The sequence below is a fragment of the Erythranthe guttata genome, chromosome 10 (assembly GCF_056151865.1).
Source record: "Erythranthe guttata isolate IM_541 chromosome 10, IM_541, whole genome shotgun sequence".
NCBI classification, from domain to species: Eukaryota; Viridiplantae; Streptophyta; class Magnoliopsida; order Lamiales; family Phrymaceae; genus Erythranthe; species Erythranthe guttata.
Window position 1 is genome coordinate 5,258,790 of NC_142542.1, and position 18,303 is coordinate 5,277,092.

General features: G+C 34.5%; 2 protein-coding genes across 3 annotated transcripts; one reads left to right on the plus strand and one right to left on the minus strand.

Moving 5' to 3' along the window:
- The first annotated feature begins 52 nt into the window (after positions 1–52).
- Positions 53–11,860, plus strand: LOC105970918 (phosphoinositide phosphatase SAC3). The gene is made up of 16 exons (XM_012995737.2): positions 53–1,024; positions 1,772–1,976; positions 2,061–2,226; positions 3,713–3,935; positions 4,096–4,172; positions 4,971–5,158; positions 5,253–5,350; positions 5,683–5,816; positions 5,903–6,031; positions 6,608–6,995; positions 7,483–7,604; positions 7,814–7,927; positions 8,878–9,066; positions 10,000–10,173; positions 10,680–10,788; positions 11,170–11,860. Exons 1-16 carry the CDS (start codon positions 896–898, stop codon positions 11,287–11,289), a joined length of 2,565 nt encoding a protein of 854 aa, XP_012851191.2. The 5' UTR covers positions 53–895; the 3' UTR covers positions 11,290–11,860.
- Positions 11,861–12,029: 169 nt separating this feature from the next.
- On the minus strand, positions 12,030–15,202 carry LOC105971015 (eukaryotic translation initiation factor 3 subunit K). Of its 2 annotated transcripts, XM_088823669.1 has the most exons (9): positions 14,878–15,157; positions 14,649–14,705; positions 14,486–14,536; positions 14,313–14,375; positions 13,346–13,396; positions 13,154–13,220; positions 12,556–12,638; positions 12,177–12,409; positions 12,030–12,140 (listed from the first exon to the last, which is right to left on the minus strand). In XM_088823669.1, the coding sequence occupies exons 1-8, from the start codon at positions 15,019–15,021 to the stop codon at positions 12,206–12,208; spliced, it is 720 nt and encodes a 239-aa protein (XP_088679795.1). In that variant the 5' UTR covers positions 15,022–15,157; the 3' UTR covers positions 12,030–12,140; positions 12,177–12,205. The 2 variants fall into 2 exon arrangements, with proteins under 2 accessions (XP_088679795.1, XP_012851315.1); XM_012995861.2 differs by having other exon boundaries at positions 12,030–12,409; positions 14,878–15,202.
- Positions 15,203–18,303: the final 3,101 nt, after the last annotated feature.

The following is an 18,303-nucleotide window of genomic DNA, read 5'->3' on the forward strand; positions in this document are numbered from 1 at the left end:
TATTTTTCAGTTAATTAAGAGCACGGCATACACAAATTTGATCCATTTTTGCATGTCGAGCTGATTGCGGATTCGTTCGTTAAAGAAAAGAAAAAAAAATTACATTTCAAACACATTTTATTTTTCTCAAAATAGATAAAAAAACATAATTGACAAGAGTTGGGGAAATAATTAATTAATAAAACTCAATAGTTGTACGTTTGTAACAAGCAAAGTTTCCAAAAGATGCAAGCAAAAGGGCATATTCTTTTATTCATCAACTAAATATAAGTTGTGGTTCTCATTTTGCCTCTGCAGATCCAAGCTGTCTCTCTCTCTCTCTCTCTCTCCTCCTATGTGTTTCTCTCTCTAGAAAAAAAAAATTAAGAATCAATCCAAATCTATAAACAACTCCTTCTATACATCACCATAATCATCAAACAGGAAAGAATTTTGCATCTTCTTTTTCTATATATCGTATTCCTTTTTGTTTTTCAAATTCCATTTGGAAACCTCGGTTTCTATATCTCAATTATCACAGGCACGTTTCAGCTTTGTTGTATAATTTAGGATTTTTTTTTTGTTTTTTGGTTTGATTTTACTCGATTTCTTCATCAAATCGTCGTATCTCACAGCTTGGGTAGATCAGCGGCTGTATTTTTGTGATTTACATATCTACAGTTATTGATTTAGGGTTTGGAAATTAGAAAATCGAAGGAAAAAAAAAAGTCAAAATGTTTTCAGAATTCTGATTTTTTTACCCGGGGAATGCTATATCTGAAGCAACCTATGGTGGCGATAACGGGGTTTAGAAGTTTGGATATAGAGTAAACCCGAATTTTGGATTAAAATTGAATGCCAGAGTGATTGATTCCCGAGCCAAGGCTCGGGGATCGTTAAGAAATAATCGAAAGCAATGGCGGATGTGTTGGAAAATGGTCAGCAACAACAGTGTGAAGTTCAGCCTGATTCTCCACTTTCCCTTCCTCCTTTGCCGCCTCCCGAGGGGTTTATGCAGAAATTCAGACTCTACGAGACTCAATCGGTATAATACTTGTGTTAAAAGAATGTCATCTTACCGATATTTCTCTAGATTAACCGACGACATTTAAAGCTTATGTTCGTTAATCGTTATTGTTAGGTTCTTGTTATTTGCTTTATTAAGTCAAGAATACGCAATAAATGTTTCTTTTGTCGCCTGAGTTTTGGTTTCCACTTCCCTGATATTGTAAATTTGAATTCAATACGTAGTTATTAATTTAAGATATAATCAAATCATTGATTAATAAAGGATTGATAATTTTAGTTGCACAATTGTCTGTTTTTTTTGTCTTTCTCAAAAACTCCACTGGAGCTTACTTCAATAAATAAGATTGAATATACGCTTTAGCTTCCACGTGTGAGGTATTTAAGAATGGGATACAAAGTTTCCGTATTATGTTAGGTATCAGCGTATCCACTGACTCTATTGTTTTCATTTGTTTTCATTACAGTCTGATTGTCGATATGTGCTACTGCAGATGCAGTGCACTTTCTGATAACATATTCACCATATCCTCTTTATATCAGATTTGTGATTGTTTGCCATCTGTTGGATAGAGAAGTCCGGCTAAACGTTTAATAGCAATGTAATTATTGTGAAGCATGTTGGATTGTTTGGCTTATTCCATAATCCATTTTCTTCTCCATGATGTGCTGCGCTTGAGAATTCAAGAACTTGTTTACTTTCTTAGCTTTTTTACAAACAAGATTTTTCAGTTTCATTTGATTGATTGTCTAATTTTGGTTGCAGAACTTTTATATGGTAGGAAGGGACAAAAGTAGAACATTCTGGAAGATTTTGAAAATTGACAGGTTGGAACAGTCAGAGCTTAACATTCGTGAAGATTCTACCACATATACTGCAAGGGAGTGCTCTGATCTACTGAGAAGGATACATGAAGGGAACAGGGGAACAGGAGGACTAAAATTTGTTACTACTTGTTATGGCATTGTTGGTGTGTAGATCATTAATTCTTTCTTAATTTGGGAGGGGGGCTTTTAATATGTCTAACCTCATTCTCTTTCCTTTCTTTTGTCAGGATTCATTAAATTTCTAGGGCCTTATTACATGTTGCTCATTACAAAGAGGAGGCAGATTGGTGCAATCTGTGGTCACAATGTATATGCTATCTCCAAAAGTGAGATAATTCCCCTGCCAAATTCAGCAGTTAGATCCAGCATGGTTGACTATAAGAAGGAGGACAGGTTATAGCCTTTCTGCTTGTTCAACGTGTCATTTTTTGAGTTTGGAGGAAAGATATTGCACCACTATTTTGTCTTTTCTTATTTTCAGGGTCAGCTTTTATTAAAATGTTCTAACAATATTGGGATGAGAGGTCTATTAATCATTTCTATCTCGTTTTGTTTTAGAATGAATATTATTATGTTGGGTCTTTTCCGTTCAAGGGGGGTTCATGTAGTTCCATGAAGACTTCATGTAGAAATGACTATTTGGTCTATTTACAGTACTTATGCCACAAAAGTTAACGAATTAAAACGAATCTGCCTTGTACATATTCAACTTGATAGTTTTCTATCAGATAATGACTTTGTCTGGTCAAACTACATGTATTCCTGGTCAAGTAAGTTGGATAATGACTTTATCTGGTTAAACTTTATTTTCTATCAGATAATTGTGTCTGGGAAGACATTGCTGATTTGATAGTTTTAGCAGACCGTCAATGGGTTTGGAATCGAAATATGAGTGGTACATCTGTAAGTAAAAGAAAGTGTGTTGGTGTGTGTGTGGGGGGGTTGGGGATGGGGTGGGGTAGGCGTGATCTCTCATACTTACGTCACTCATGAGTCTATTTATTGATCTCGAACACTTGCCTACTTTTCATAAAACCTGGAAATAAAGACTGAAGAAACTAAAAAAAAAAGGTTAGCTGCTATACAGTCCCCAATCTCTATATGTTCATATTTTTGATGTGTTGACAATATGTTGATATCTCTAGACTAAGATGTAGGTCTTATAAGCTCATTCAAAATAGTTAGGAGTTCGTTTTTTTTCCTTTTCTTTTTAAGACAAAATCAACATCTATTAAGGTCTATCTCGTTTTATCAAAACACTAGCTTATTTTAAAAATAAGATCTAGCATCTTGTAACTCACAATGGATTAGTAAGATGTATCTAATAAGCTTCGTCAACACCTAAAAAAGAAGAATGTCAGTGAACGGTTGATAAAATTTCATTCCTTGAACTGTCAGGTTAATATTTAGTTTGATGCATCCGGGAAAATGTCGTTACAACACGAAACAACTTTTATAACCAGCATATAGACAGGCCAAAAAAGAAGAATATTAGTGAATGCTTGATAAAATTTCAGTTCATTCAAATGTGCCATTTAAAGTTTTGTTTGATTCATGTGGGGAAATAATGTTACAGCACAAAACTCCTCTTATAACTAATATGTACTATTACATCTTCCTGTGATCATATTGCTGAAATGCATAATGTGGATGGATTATTTCCATTTCTAGTTGTGTAGATTGAGGAAACCTTCATGCTTTCAAGTTTTTCTCGTTCTTATATATTTTATAACAACTAACTTTTCTTATGCTTAGCTGATGTGAACACGGTAGTTTCGTTATATGTCATTTTTTCTTTGCTATTTTTATTTTTCAATCTGCGTTTTAGAATTTTTTTGCTTGGATGTATTATGAACTATTACCATTTGTTTGTCAATAGATACAAGAAGCTCTTGTGCATGGTGGATCTTACAAAGGACTTCTACTTTAGTTACTCCTACCATGTGATGAGAAGTCTCCAGAGAAACATGTCTGAGAACGAGACAGGGCAAGTCTTGTACGAGACTATGTTTGTCTGGAATGAGTTTCTTACTCGCGGAATACGAAACATTCTTCAAAATACTATATGGACCGTCGCTTTGGTCTATGGATTTTTTAAGCAGGTGAGGTTGCTATATTTAGAGGCCTAATGTTTGGACGTTTATCCATTCATGAAGATATCAATTCTAGTTGTTCCATGTCTTATTAATGCTATGATTTGTCATATTGCTAGTTGCGAGTGTTAAGAATCTCATCTTGATTTCTTTATCTTGATGAATCCAGGCTAAACTTTCTATATCAGGAAAGGATCTCAAGCTGACTCTAATTGCTAGGCGTTCACGACATTATGCTGGTACCAGGTAAGCGCAATTGTAAATGTGGCAAAAAATAGTAAATGTTACTTATCAGATTAACTACTATTTTTTTTAGCTGGTGATTTATTTTACAAATACGTTGATTGTATGCTTGATGCATCTTTTGTGGGACCAATTGTGATACATCATAGACACCCAACATGGAACACAGAATATTTTTGAAATTTTAAGAGACAACACGTCTCTGACTTTCAGCTATTCTTCCTACTATAATTTTATTTATCGCATATTCATCTTGATACAACTCAAAATAGGATCCATTCTTTAAAATCAAATTCATTTTTGCCCAAAACATCATCACCTTAAAGTAATGGTGTGACATGAATAACTCTTAACGGCTATTCCTGAGCCAAGGTTCTATCCTTTTTTAGCTGAATGTGAGAAGTAATTTTGGATTAGGTAGAGTGTACATCGTATATATTCTTTCTTTCTTAAATGCACGACTCATATTTCCTCTTTGGGATTTCCGAAATAAACCTCAATTTCCAAATATAGGAACAAAAATGTCAACTGCGTAATATAAATGCAATATTTAAAGTCGACAACTGGTTTCTTTTTGCCATTCAAACGCATTACTTGTTAGTACTTTGTTGCGTAACTCAGCGCGCTATCTTCCTTTCATTTTTTATTTTTTTGTCATCGTTAACGTGGTTGTTTCATTCCGTTCATTTTCTTTTATTGTCTGTTTGTATTTTAAACTTGTCAGTGGAGAGTTTTTGGATCGTTTTTTTTTTCTCATTCTTTTATGCCATGGATGCAAAGCTCAAAAATCTATTAATGTAGGTATCTGAAACGAGGTGTCAATGAGACGGGCAGAGTGGCAAATGATGTTGAGACTGAACAGATTTTGGTTGAGGATGTTTCTGAAGGACTACCCATGCAAATTAGTTCTGTGGTCCAAAATCGTGGTTCAATACCACTGTTCTGGTCACAGGAGACCTCCCGCCTAAATATTAAGCCAGATATCATATGTACGTTTGAGCATTACATAAGTTATATTTTTTCTGTTTCTGCCAAAAGATTTTCTATTCATCTGAGTCTTGAGTTTGTATTTCTGCTTTCCAGTGTCAAGGAGAGACCAAACATATGAGGCTACCAGACTTCATTTTGAAAATCTTGCCAGTAGATATGGGAATCCTATTATTATATTAAATTTGATTAAGGTAAGAGAATTTTACAATTTTAGCTTTTGCATTCTAGTGTTTTAGCTGAAATAGATGACTTTTATTGGGTTTTTTTCTTCTTTTACACACACACACACACACACACACACACACACACACACACACACACACACACACACACACACACACACACACACACACACACACACACACACACACACACATATATATATATATATATATATATTAAGAAGCTTAAACCATAGTGACAAGGATGACCATAATCAAGTAAAAAGGTTTTTTGAGCTTGTTATCCTAAAACTTCTCAACCAATTATGTAATCCACCAGAATTTTTTTTTTCCATCAACAGACAAATGAAAAGAAGCCTCGAGAATCCATTCTACGTGCGGAGTTCGCTAATGCTATTGAAGTTATCAATAAAGATCTATCTGAAGAGAACCGGCTTAAATTTCTTCACTGGGATTTGCATAAACATTCTCGCAGGTATGTGACATTTATCTTCTATACTACCTGATTATTTTTGCAAAAGATCTGATTTATGTTTATTACCTCTCCCTGATTTTCATCAGTAAAGCTACAAATGTTTTACTACAATTGAGAAAGGTGGCTGCATACGCTTTGACGCTGACAGAGTTCTTCTATTATCAAGCCACACCCGAGATGCTATCAGAGGGGCATCTTAAATGGCCCAGTTTTGAGTGAGTCCCTTATTCCATATCGAATATAATTGAAACTGTTTTCTTTGACGATTATTTTATGCTTAGCAATGAAGTGCACATTTTATTGGAATGTTGTAACAACAATAATCTAGGATGTCTTCTGTTGGGGCTTATGGATTCTTTACACTTGTGATTTTCGGCATGGGAGACATTTTTTTGGGCAGTTTTGGATTTAAATACTCTTATAAAATGATGATGGAATGCTACATTTAGAATGGTCGGGATAGCTTAGCTGGTGGCTCTATTTTTGTTACAACAGCATTGATCAATAGAAAAACCAAATGAATTTTTTTTTCACTAAGCACTTCTAGTGGAGGTACTGTGGCCAAAACTATGTCTACGATGTTCTGCTTGTTTTTCTGTAATTTAACATCCTCACAGTTTTGGATGGAAACTAATGTCTTGATTGTTTCAAGTATGCTGTAAAGAAAAGTACATGTCCAAACACGGTGAATGGAATAATTGCAGTAACCACTAACAAAGAAGACATGTATTGTGTTATTATGAACGTGTATATATATACTAAAATGGAGTTTTTACTGCTTCTGGGCACAGGAATTTTGTTGTTCCTGGCATATCCACCTCAACATCTTCTCGCACTGAAAGTGAGAAGCATAATGATGACGAGACTGAGGATTCAGATAACTCAGATAGAAAATTTAGTGGAGGCAATAGCATCGGTATCACTAATCCTTCTGTTAAGCCACTAAAGATCCAAAAGGGAGTGCTTCGGACTAATTGCATAGATTGTTTGGATCGGACTAATGTTGCGCAATATGCATATGGTTTGTCTGCTTTAGGGCATCAGCTTTGTGCCTTAGGAGTAACAACCTCGGAGAAGATGGACCTTGATGATCCTTTGGCTGAGGAGTTGATGGGCTTTTATGAGAGAATGGGTGATACTCTTGCACACCAGTATGGTGGATCTGCTGCTCACAACAAGGTAGCTAATGTGTTATTATGTTCTATATTTTCGATATGCAATAAAACCTTTACAATTTGATAAACCTGGGGCTGCAATTTTTTTTATTAATTTAACTGAATATTAAATAATCAATGAATTAAAAAAATTATAGGAACCGTTAGATGAATTATGATATATATCATCCTATTTTATCATTTAAATAGTTAGATGGAGGTATACCACACATGTTCTCTTTATAATGCGAGTTTTGGTATAAAGGTTGAATGCAGAAACAACTTTTTGACTTATCCCAATGCCAAATCTTGTTTTTCTCCTAAAAAAAATGTCGAAGTACAGAGTATATTGATTTATACATTTATATAAGTATCTAAATTTCTATATAGTCTAGTGATCAGGCTTATTATGATAGTTAAAGGAGGGGTACTTATGTAGCCATTTTTTGTTTTCAGTTAGGACTTGATAATGCATCTATTGACATTTTTGATTTTTTTTTAATTAATTATAGATATTTTCTGAGAGAAGAGGCCAGTGGAAAGCAGCAACACAGTCCCAAGAATTTTTTCGTACTCTGCAGAGATATTACAGCAATGCTTACATGGACACCCAGAAACAAAATGCGATTAATGTGTGAGTTGGTATTCCCCACAAGTTTAGATACACCTTGAGATTTTATGTATCTATTAAGATTATATACATAGGCAAGATCAATTTGGAAGATTTCTCTCTAACAGGGTAGATAGTCTACCCACCCCCCGCCGTGCTTATTGTATTGCTATTTTGGTTGTACTCCAAAATTTCACTTTATTTAACTGATTTGCATGAGCATATATGTGCAGATTCTTAGGGCATTTTCAACCTCAACCAGATAAACCCGACATCTGGGAGCTTGACCCATACGAGCATTACAACGTCGGAAGAAATGGACAATCAATTCTTGATGACAATGGAAGGTATAGTTAATAATGATAATACTATGCATCTGCTAGAATACTGAACACCAGCATACATTTTGGTAGGTGTTCACTTTTTTTCAGTTCAGTTACTGAAAATTTATCTAGGACTATTGACATCAGACTGGATGGATGTACCTAGTTGTAGTCAATGGCAGACTATCCCCTTATTCAACAGGAAGCACACAACCGTTTCATGGATTCTATTACACAGATAAATTCTCACCATTCCCAAACATAGGATAATGACATGTTACAGTGTCATGAACAGTGTAATCCTAACCATCCAATCAATTCCTCCAAAAACATTCCCAAACCAGGCCAAACAGCATAGAAAAAGTTGATGCAAAAAAAAAAAAAAAAAGAAAAAAAGCAAGAGTGGGGGAGAATATTTTGTATTCCGAGTCTCTTGTCTCCTCTTTGGTGGCCCCCTCTTGCTTCATCCATATACAGTTTACGCTTTTCTCCCTTCACATAAAGCTAATTAAGATGAACTATCCATTGGATTAAACATATTAACTACATTTTATGTAATTATTTTAGTATGGCAGGTGTTTTTGTCTAATACAATATTGGTTAGTGGGTACTATAAAAATGAACCATAGGACGTTCACGGGGGTAACCACATTTGATCTGGTTCTTCGTGTTAATATTGCATGCTTTAGTTTCATCTCATTTTGTTGATTGGCGTATGATTCATTTAGCATGGGTTGTTGTGAGTCAGTGGGCTTGACATCACTAGGGAGTAAGGAGTGATGTATGTATCTTTGAACCACATGGTCCGAAACCAAAAACCACAAGAGGGTGATTTGCTAATTAACCAAATAATTTAACCTTCCAATATCTACTTAGCAAATTTTCTTATGGAGGTGTAAATAATTTCATTATCATATATGATGTGCTGCTGGCAAGTTCGATTTAGCACTCACACTATTGGCTTGCATGTTTAGGTCGTTTTTCAAAAGATCATGGTCAGATGGGAACATTCTTCGTGAAAGTCACTCACCCACATCTAAGCCAAAAGTCAATAAAGCTTTTCCCAGTGCTGATTTTTCTAATGAGTCTAAACAAGGAAGCAGAATTATTTCCGAGTCAACACCATCAATACCTACTTCAGAAAGCGAGTTGGCAAGTTCAAGGTGCTTATTTTCTAATGATATGAAGCTTTATTTAGTTTACTACAAGTCCAATAAGTTTTGCAATTACCGGGACACTACAAAGATTAATTCATGTAATATGATGCAGTAATACTAAAGACATTTTTGTTTGATTGGAGGGAAACGGGGGATACTTGGGTTAAATGTTTCCTCTTTTTGGTTCGTAGAGAAGATGAAAATTGAGTGAATAAGGTTTCAAAATGCAAGTGATTATGAATCGTAGGTTGAATGGTTAACATATACGCCGGACCCTCCCCTCCTATACCGAGCTTTGGGTTGGATAGGGTCTTTTGTGAAAATGAAAACTGTGGATATGGCCAAGTCCTGCCCATCTACCTTCTATGAATTAGATGAATATTTTCTGTTTTTACCACTTTTTGAAGTCTAATTATGAAAATGAGGAGGTTTTCTACCCCATCATATACCAACAGACTGAGAGCCTCTTGAAATTCAGGTTGATTTAGTTTCAATATTTCACTGCTTGAAAAGTTTGTGCAGCTTAGCGGGAATCAATAGAAGTCCACTCCGACATATCGTTATTGTTACGCTTCTGAGTAGGCATATAAATGATTATCTTCTCCCCTACAGAGCCCTTTTGAGTCTGATTCAAATTTTGATATTAAGACGGTTTCTGTGGTGATGGACTTTAGTCCCCTAACATGGAGGATTGTGTCCGTTTCCTTTTCATTTTTTCCCCAGCCCGCTTCTGTTGTTATTTTAACCTGAATATCACCCAAATGTATTTTTTCCGCATTTGCTACAATATATACATATCAATATATGTAGGTCCTTCACGTTTGAAGATAGCAAAATGTCATCTGAAGGATTTTGTGCATCAACTGGTTTTTAAGGACTCCCTTTAGTAATAAAGGAGTTATTCCTTTGTCTTATCTGTCTTGCCTTTCCTTTCTGCAGATGTAATCCAGTGTCCTCTGGGGATCTTTTTGCGGAAATGCGGAGAGTTAGATACCTCGAAACTGAAAATGGGGATGTAGCTAACTGTTCAAACTTCGTTGACTGCTCAAACTTCGTTGACCTAGATTGGCTCTCTTCCGCTGGAAATTCTTGCGAAGACGAGCTGTTGGATAGGTAATTTCTCTGCCTGGTGTTACTTACATTAATTTATTAAGGTGAACCAAATAAACTCTTTACCGGTTAAGAAGGTTCTGATGCTTAAATTACAGATAATAGCAGATCTAGACCACAACTGATGCTCTTTCTGCTTGGAAATATTTATTCCTCAACCAGTAATCCCTCTGATTCATATGCTTTAGAAAATATGTATAGAGTATTTACTCCTGGAGCATGTTTAAGTTTCTACTTTGAGATATCGACCTGTAATGTTATGTAATTCTACAGCAGTAATTGTAGAAAATATATATATTTTTGTATAGTTTATGTAACCGTCTTTGAATTGTATAAACTAACTGCTGGGAAATTTATGTGGGTCTTTGCAATAGATTCTAGTCAAGCAACTCTGGGATCTTTAGAATGAGATTAATTATGGGTACTAGGGGCAACTGGGGATTAAGTTGAATATTTGGAAGGTTTAGTTTTCAGAGAAGCTAAATCTGTGTATTAATTTTCATGGCCAGGTCTATGCTGACAATCTCTCCAACTGCTATGCTCTCGTCTGAAAATGTCGTCAACGAACTGGCTGGGGAAACAACACCATCCACCAGTGAATGTGGATCTAGCTCAAGGGTAAGCTCATTTTTCTGTTCATCCGTTTGATACTAAAACTGCAAAATTAAGTGCTCACCGAAAGCAAGCATACATGTGAAAAACGTTTATTTATCAAAAAGTTGCACTCCTTATTCACATAATCACTTCTATTGAACTGTTATTTATTACGAAGTTATGCATTGAATTTTGTTGGTCCAAATTTTAGTAGCTATTCCCTTTCTACTGTCTCACGTAATAATAACGAATGATGAGTATAAGAAAATGTAGCATTTGCTGTATAAGTGCTTCCCAAAGTGCTATTTCGTAACTGCATATAGTTTAAAAAAAGAACAAACTTGTATGCTCATACATTCTTTGTTCTTGTTCTATATATATATATATGTATATATATATATGTAGGGAAGGGAGGCCACTGGAACTGACATGGGCTATGGTGAATCCCCAAATTACGAAGTTCTTGAAGATTTCTCAGATAGTTTTGTGCGATGGGTGACATATGGTGAAACAATCTGTCATTGAGGAAATTTATCATCGTCTCCGAAAACTTTCTATCATTGGACTTCAGATCCTCTTTATGGCCCCGTTTAGGGAAATGTGGCCGTTGATAAAGATAAGTGTACCAGCATTTTAGGGCAACCTCGTTTCTGTCATATGATTCGCAACAGTTCTACCGTAGAAGCCTCGGTCAAGCCATGATAACGTAGCTTTTAATGAGTAAATAGACTACAGTTTTATGATTCTTTATGGAGGTCGTATTTTCCTTTCCCAGTTTCTTCCCTTTTTTTTTTCGTTTTTGTTTTTTACTTTCACTGTTTGGAAAATTTAGCCGTTTTAAAATTTCTGTGTCACCTAGTTGATGGATGCGATGGGGGTCCGATATGTGTATATATATATAAACAACTCCAGGAGCTCCAGGCTTGTAGCTCTAGGCATTGATTCTTTACATTTGTTTGTGTTTTTCTTTTTCACTTTCAACTTCACCAGAACAATTATGGTTTGCCAATAAGTTTCTGAATATTAAATATTAGTGTTATATGTGACGTTATATCTTTTTGCATTTTGAGAGTAAAAAATCGTTTGATTGCGGATATTCTCAGTTTTAGATTCCTGAATTCTTCTTTGTTGGTATTTTGGTATTACTGTTTCATTTTCTTAATGTTGCTGTTGACGTACTGCACTGTGTAAAATGCTTCACAACTATAATGAATGCTTTTGGAATAATTAAATAAACTATATTTTAGGAGTGAGGTAGACAGAAGTCTGAAAAGGTTTACCATGCATTTACCAGACAAGATGTTAATGTTAAATTAAACTAAATTTTGCTCGCCAACATTCTTGAGAAGGGAAAAAAACTCGAAAGAAATGTCAAAATTAAATTTAATTCCATCATTTGTTGAATAATTTATATTTAAAATTTTAAACTCTCGAGTAGAGGTCAGCCGAGAATAGGAAGGATGCGAGTGATGTTCTCAAAAGCAATGCCATCAGATGCACTTTTCTTAAGCTCAGGATGGTTGAATTCAGTAGGAGGGAGAATGATAAGTTGACCCTTGGTCTGACTCTTCTCTATAGCCCAACCAGAGTTAGCAACGTGGTGCTCAACGAACTTGTCCAAAGCCGGGCCTTCAATGTTTATGGACTGTGAAACAAATCCACTCAATCAGACACTTCAAAAGTGTTGTTCACATTTAACTCAAAAAGAAAAGTATGAAATTTCTCCAAGGCAACTAAAGTTGTGAAAAGAGTTTTTAAAATTGGCACAAACTACCAGGGAGAGCAACATACCTCAGCAAGAACAGACCTTGCAACTTTTTGGTAAGTCAATGAAAGGACATGAACTGCATATGCCTGAATTGCTTGCTCGAAACCTGATTAAGCCACACATATATTCGTTAGCTTTTCGGACAAAAGTAAAGATTAATCAAGTTTGGGATGTATGCAGGATTTAGGCTTATTTTAACATATACCTTAAAGTACTATTACTAAATGCGCTTATCACGCATATATACTTCACTAACTTGGCAAGTAACAATTTCCTAAAGCAATCGCTTGATTAGACAGCTTCCTATGTGTTCATTCAGCCTCTTATGGAAGTTCCGAGTGAATGAGCATATAAATGTGGTACCAGACACTAAGGAAGAATATTCAGAATAACTTTTTCGTACAACACTCTACCCTATCTTCGTTCCTTCTATGAACAAATATGTTGCAAATCTTTAATACCGATTATGATAAAATTTCTGCATAATACGTTTTTTTGTGTAACAAACGCGCGCACATGAAAAAGCATACATGCAAGAACATAAAAATCGAAATCCTTTATTGTGGTAAGAAACAGATACAAAAAAAAGAAAAAAAGAAACTACGGCAAAATTGTACATACCTGGCACAACTTCTAATATGTGACGGCTCTTAGCAGCTTCATCCCAAAACTGACGGAATCTGGCAGTCTGTACATAAGACAAAAGCATAAACAATGATATCTTCTTCATATTCATATGCCAGTTAAGATATTGTACCAAGAGGAACTGTGTTTCATAGTGTCAAAGCAGGAGAGAGAGGACACTAAACATACCTCCAAGTAGTGCGAGAGAACAATGAGAGTCTTGAACTGTTCCTCCATTTGCTGATGGTTGCAATGATAGAGAAGTGATTAGCAATAAGAATATTTAAGAAGTCTAAACTGTCAGCAAAGAAACCTAAAAATGACATGAAAATCTCACAACATTGGTGACCTAAACTCGAGAAAGTGCACGTCTACGTTAATGGTGCGAGGAATAATAGATGTAGGGTAAAAAAAATTATCTAACCACATGCGTATCTTCTGCCAGCAAAAGAAGACATGCCCTTCATTTACAAAGTACATAATATCTGAATCATAATCATAAGCCCCTTAGTTATTCATCCACAGTCAAAACATGTGCATGATCAATCTACAGCAGAATACCTAGGTTCCTGGTTCATAAATAAAAAAGATTATCTAGCACTCTGAGAGGGTCAACACTTGAAATTTCTCTGAAAAGGGAACAGTCTAGAAATGAACCGTGTTTGACAGTACATGGCAATAGTAATTGACCAAGGCTTCATCTATATCAAGGCAAGAAGAAATATATGTTTCAAGAGTATTATCAGTCACGGGCACAGTCAGACACGGGAACATACTAAATCTCTAAACACCAACCAAATAATCACAAATAATGTTTTGGAAGAATACAATCAGTAAGGTTCAAAGTGGAAATCGTGAAATACCATTTCGATTATGAAAATTTATTTCCTAGTTCCCAATCCAAGCTGTAACAATAATTACAGCATTTTCCCATTTATATTTACCATTGACTATTCGGTAAAGTGCTCATGTCTTCACTTCCAAACATTACAACATATTGCTGCATGATACTTTACAACAAGAGAAAATGAAGCAGTTTTTTACAACATATTCCTGTGTAATCCAAAAAAACATGCTTGCTAATAGATTCGATTCACGAAAGGCAAAAAATTAAAAGCAATTATCGTTAAGATTAAAAAAAGATATAGTAGGATACCACTCTTTCAGGGATTAGGAAGAGGCACAGGCTGAAATCAGGAGCCGGTATTGCCATCAGAGCCTGAAGAAAGTAATAATAATACACATACAAGTAAGAACTTTACAATCTATTGAAAAAAGCAACAGAACAAAATAGAACAGAGGAAAGGAGGACTTTTTCTGTTTGAGTACCTTGATCAAAATTCGAGCCACAATCTTAGTGCTCATTCTGTCTGGCTCAACCTGCATTGTTTTTATTTTAATTATAAAAAAAAAATTAAAAAAAAAACATATACAATTCTACGGCCCCTAACCAAATATATCAATTCAGCAAGAAAATAAATAAATCAATTACTTGGTAGAGACGCAGGAGGCAAAGATTTGCATTCAAACTGTAGGTTTGTGTTGATACCTAATAAAATTACAGCAACAAATCAACACAGACAAAACGTCAATTATTCACTTTTACCGACAAAAAACTAAAATAAAATAAAATAAAAACGATTAACAAAAATTATCTCTGACAAAAACCAAAACATAAAATTAAGCATATCATTATGTAGGTGAATAGAAGCGATGGGTACTTGTTCGTTGACGTAGTTCTCGAGATCGGGGAGGATGTCTGGGTTGTAAGGATTGACGGCGACGAGCTGCTCCACCGTGTACGACGTCGTCGACTGCTGCTTCTGATTCGCCGCCGCCGCGGAATTGGTAATCTCTCTTCCCATCTTTTCAATTTTGTGCGGCACTCAAAATACACTGCTCCGATGAACTGTAGACGATGGGAATTGGGATATTGAGGGAGAAGCTCTGTTGAGTTTTTAGGGCTTCAGGTTTAGTGGGAATCCCCTGTTAAATTACCAATATACCCACGATTTGATGTGAATAATATAGTGTTACATAAAATAACCTTTTAGAAAAATTAAAGAAGTTATTTAAAGGCAGCGACTATTTGCAAGACGAAAATTACTTAGTGCAAGACCAAATTAATTTTTTTTATTAAATTCAGTATAAAAAGACTATAATAACCTTAATAAAATACAAACAAAATAAAAATTATTTTATTAATTTCCTTTTGCAAGACCAGTTTAAAAAAGAAAAATTAATAAAAAAAGAAAGAAAAAAGAAATTGAATTGAGAATTGAAAAACGAGGAGGGAAGAAGGGAAGAAGAAAACAAGAAAATCAATTGCAGCACTCAACCGTCGCCCCATCGCTCCGTCGCCGTCGCCGTCGCCGTTGAAGTCCACCACCTCCCCGTCGCCGTTGAAGTCCGTTGTTGCCCCAACCCCGCCACAATAATCTCACGAAAAACAAGGAAATTACTTTTTGAATTAATTTTTTTTGAGAAATAAATGTGATAAACATGATTTTATTGTTAGAATAATGAATTCAAGTCATTTTAGAACATAATTAATGATTCTAGGGTTCGATTGTAGCACTATTGTTGAAGGAGTTGCGGTTTTACAAAAAACGACCTGTACTTGTCGATTTTTTGGAAATTTTTCGACATACTGGTGTCGATTTTTGAAAATTCGACACACCAGCGTCGAAAATTTCAATATAATTCGACACCAGAATGTCGAAATTTTCAATATAATTCGACACCAGAATGTCGAAAATTTCAATATAATTCGACAGTTAAGGAGTGTCGAATTATGTTGAAATTTTCGACACTACTGTGTCGATATTAAGCGGATATTTCGACCTGTACATGTCGAATTTTTGATACGTGAAATGAGGTGCGAAAAACGAGAAAAACGATCACAAAGTACAATATTTATTACCTCTTTGTGTTCTTCGACCTTAGAATCCTCCATATTTATGTCTTGTGTATCCATAATGTCCTTCTTTTCAAGTTTTAGTAAAGATTTGAGGGTTTTATGTGATAAGGATTTTGGAGAATATGGAAGATTTTTTGTGGAAAAAAATGTGTAAAATGAGGGTGAAGAAGAAGATGTTGGTAAAAATTTTTTGTATTTTTTTTTTGGTCTTGCAATAGCAATTAGGTTAATTTAAATTAATAATATCTAAATTATTATTGGGGTTATATTTGTAATTTCCAGTCTTGATCTTAGTAAATTTATTTATATTTTGGTCTTGCATGAAGTAAGGTCTTACACTTAGTAATTTTCGTCTTGCAAATATTCGTTGCCTATTTAAACGAGCGTATTTTTTAGATTATTTTTTTGCAATTCTTTTTGTTTAAATAAAATACCTCATCTTTTAATTGATTTAGGAGAGTTTGGATATATTATTATTCACATTATTGTGATTTTCTCACCTCAATGGAAACACGTTGAATTGAAAATGTTTTAGCTTGTAAATCATTTTTGGCTAGTTTTTACTTTTTATATATTAGACAGTTCATAGTAGTACACTTTGGACACTGTACTCACCTCTTTTAAGTTTCGGTTAGCTAACTAGCTCCTCGACTCATGCGAAATTGGCAGAAGAAAATATGTCAAAGTAGGAAGAAATTATTGGCCAGTGCGTTTAAGTAATTGAGAAGATAAAAGAAAAAAACATGTTTGAGAAGATGTTGAGCATGCCTTTTTTTTTTTTTTATAAATTGTAATTATGGGAAAGATTTGAACATGTTTGAGAACTATTATTATATATTGGGAGAATGAATAAAGGGTGTTTGGTCACATGTTTAGATAAAACAGAGAAGAAAACAAAAAATACAAAACCGTTCAATGAAGTGTGCATTCCAGACATTTCGGGTGAGTATGGTGTTAACTGGAAGTGAAACTTAAAACGAGAGAGTACAGTATCGAAAGTACAATATTTGGTGGACTGGTTAGTATATAAAATTAGGTAAAAGAAATTAACGAGCTAAAACCCGTAAATCGAACGGTGATGGTGAAAAAAGAAAAAGATAGGACTAATTGGGAATTGGGCCGAATTGGCCCAGACAGGACCATTAGAAGAACTAGCTTAATCAGCCCATTATGTAACTGTGGAGTTTGCCTTGTAAACATGAAGAATTGGATTGAAATTAAATAAATCTAATTATACGTGTAAAGAAAATAAAATATCGGATAATTTACACAATAAAAAAAAATAGTGGATTTTGAGACAAATTTCTATTAACAATAGGGGTTTTAATGTTTTATGCATGGAAGTTAATCTCGCGATATACCGCGATATATATCGCGATACGGTATGGTTCCAATCAAAACGATACAATTCGGGTTTTGTATGGCTTATTGATAAATACCGTCAAATATCGCGAGATATCGTAACGTATAGCCGTATCACGACATGATACGATATTTGCGATATTAGTCGACAATTAAAAAAAAAGAAAAAAAAACGAAAAAAAAAGAAACGCAACCAACTGCTCTGAAAAACGGTTTTGAATAAATTTCTTCAATATCCCAATCCTATTTCACAGTTTTCTCTTCAAATTTCTTCACCAATCCTCATAATATCGGAACCCTATATTTCTATGGATTCTTATAATTCAAGACCAATTCAACGCTTTTTTTTTTTACTGGGTTTTGCAATTGATGATGATGAATCGTTTAAAATCGGTAGATGATGAAGATTTAAGTGACATTGATCTTCAAAATTATGAGATATCGAATATTTTATAAATTAGGTATTCGAATTTGAACTTAGGGCCCATTTGGCTAAACTTCTTTTGAACAGCTGATAAGCTCTTACATTTGATAAGCTGTTTTAAGAGCTGATAAGTTGTTACATCTTACTTTTAGAATTATTTTTTTCATGTGTTTGGATAATGATCTTACAAGTTATATTTACTCATTATAAGATCTTAAATAAATAGATAGGGTAAAGGTGCTTTTAAAAAAAAAATTATTTGCTCTCCAGCGGCTTATAATATTTTGAATTTTTATAATATTTAAAAAAAAAATATACCTTTCGTTTGAGTAAATTCAAGTCCATTACAAGGGGAAGTAGAAGAGGGGGAGAATCGAACCCTAGACCTTTACACTATTAGTAAAGGCTAGGTACACTGGAATAGCTTATAAGCTCTTAAAC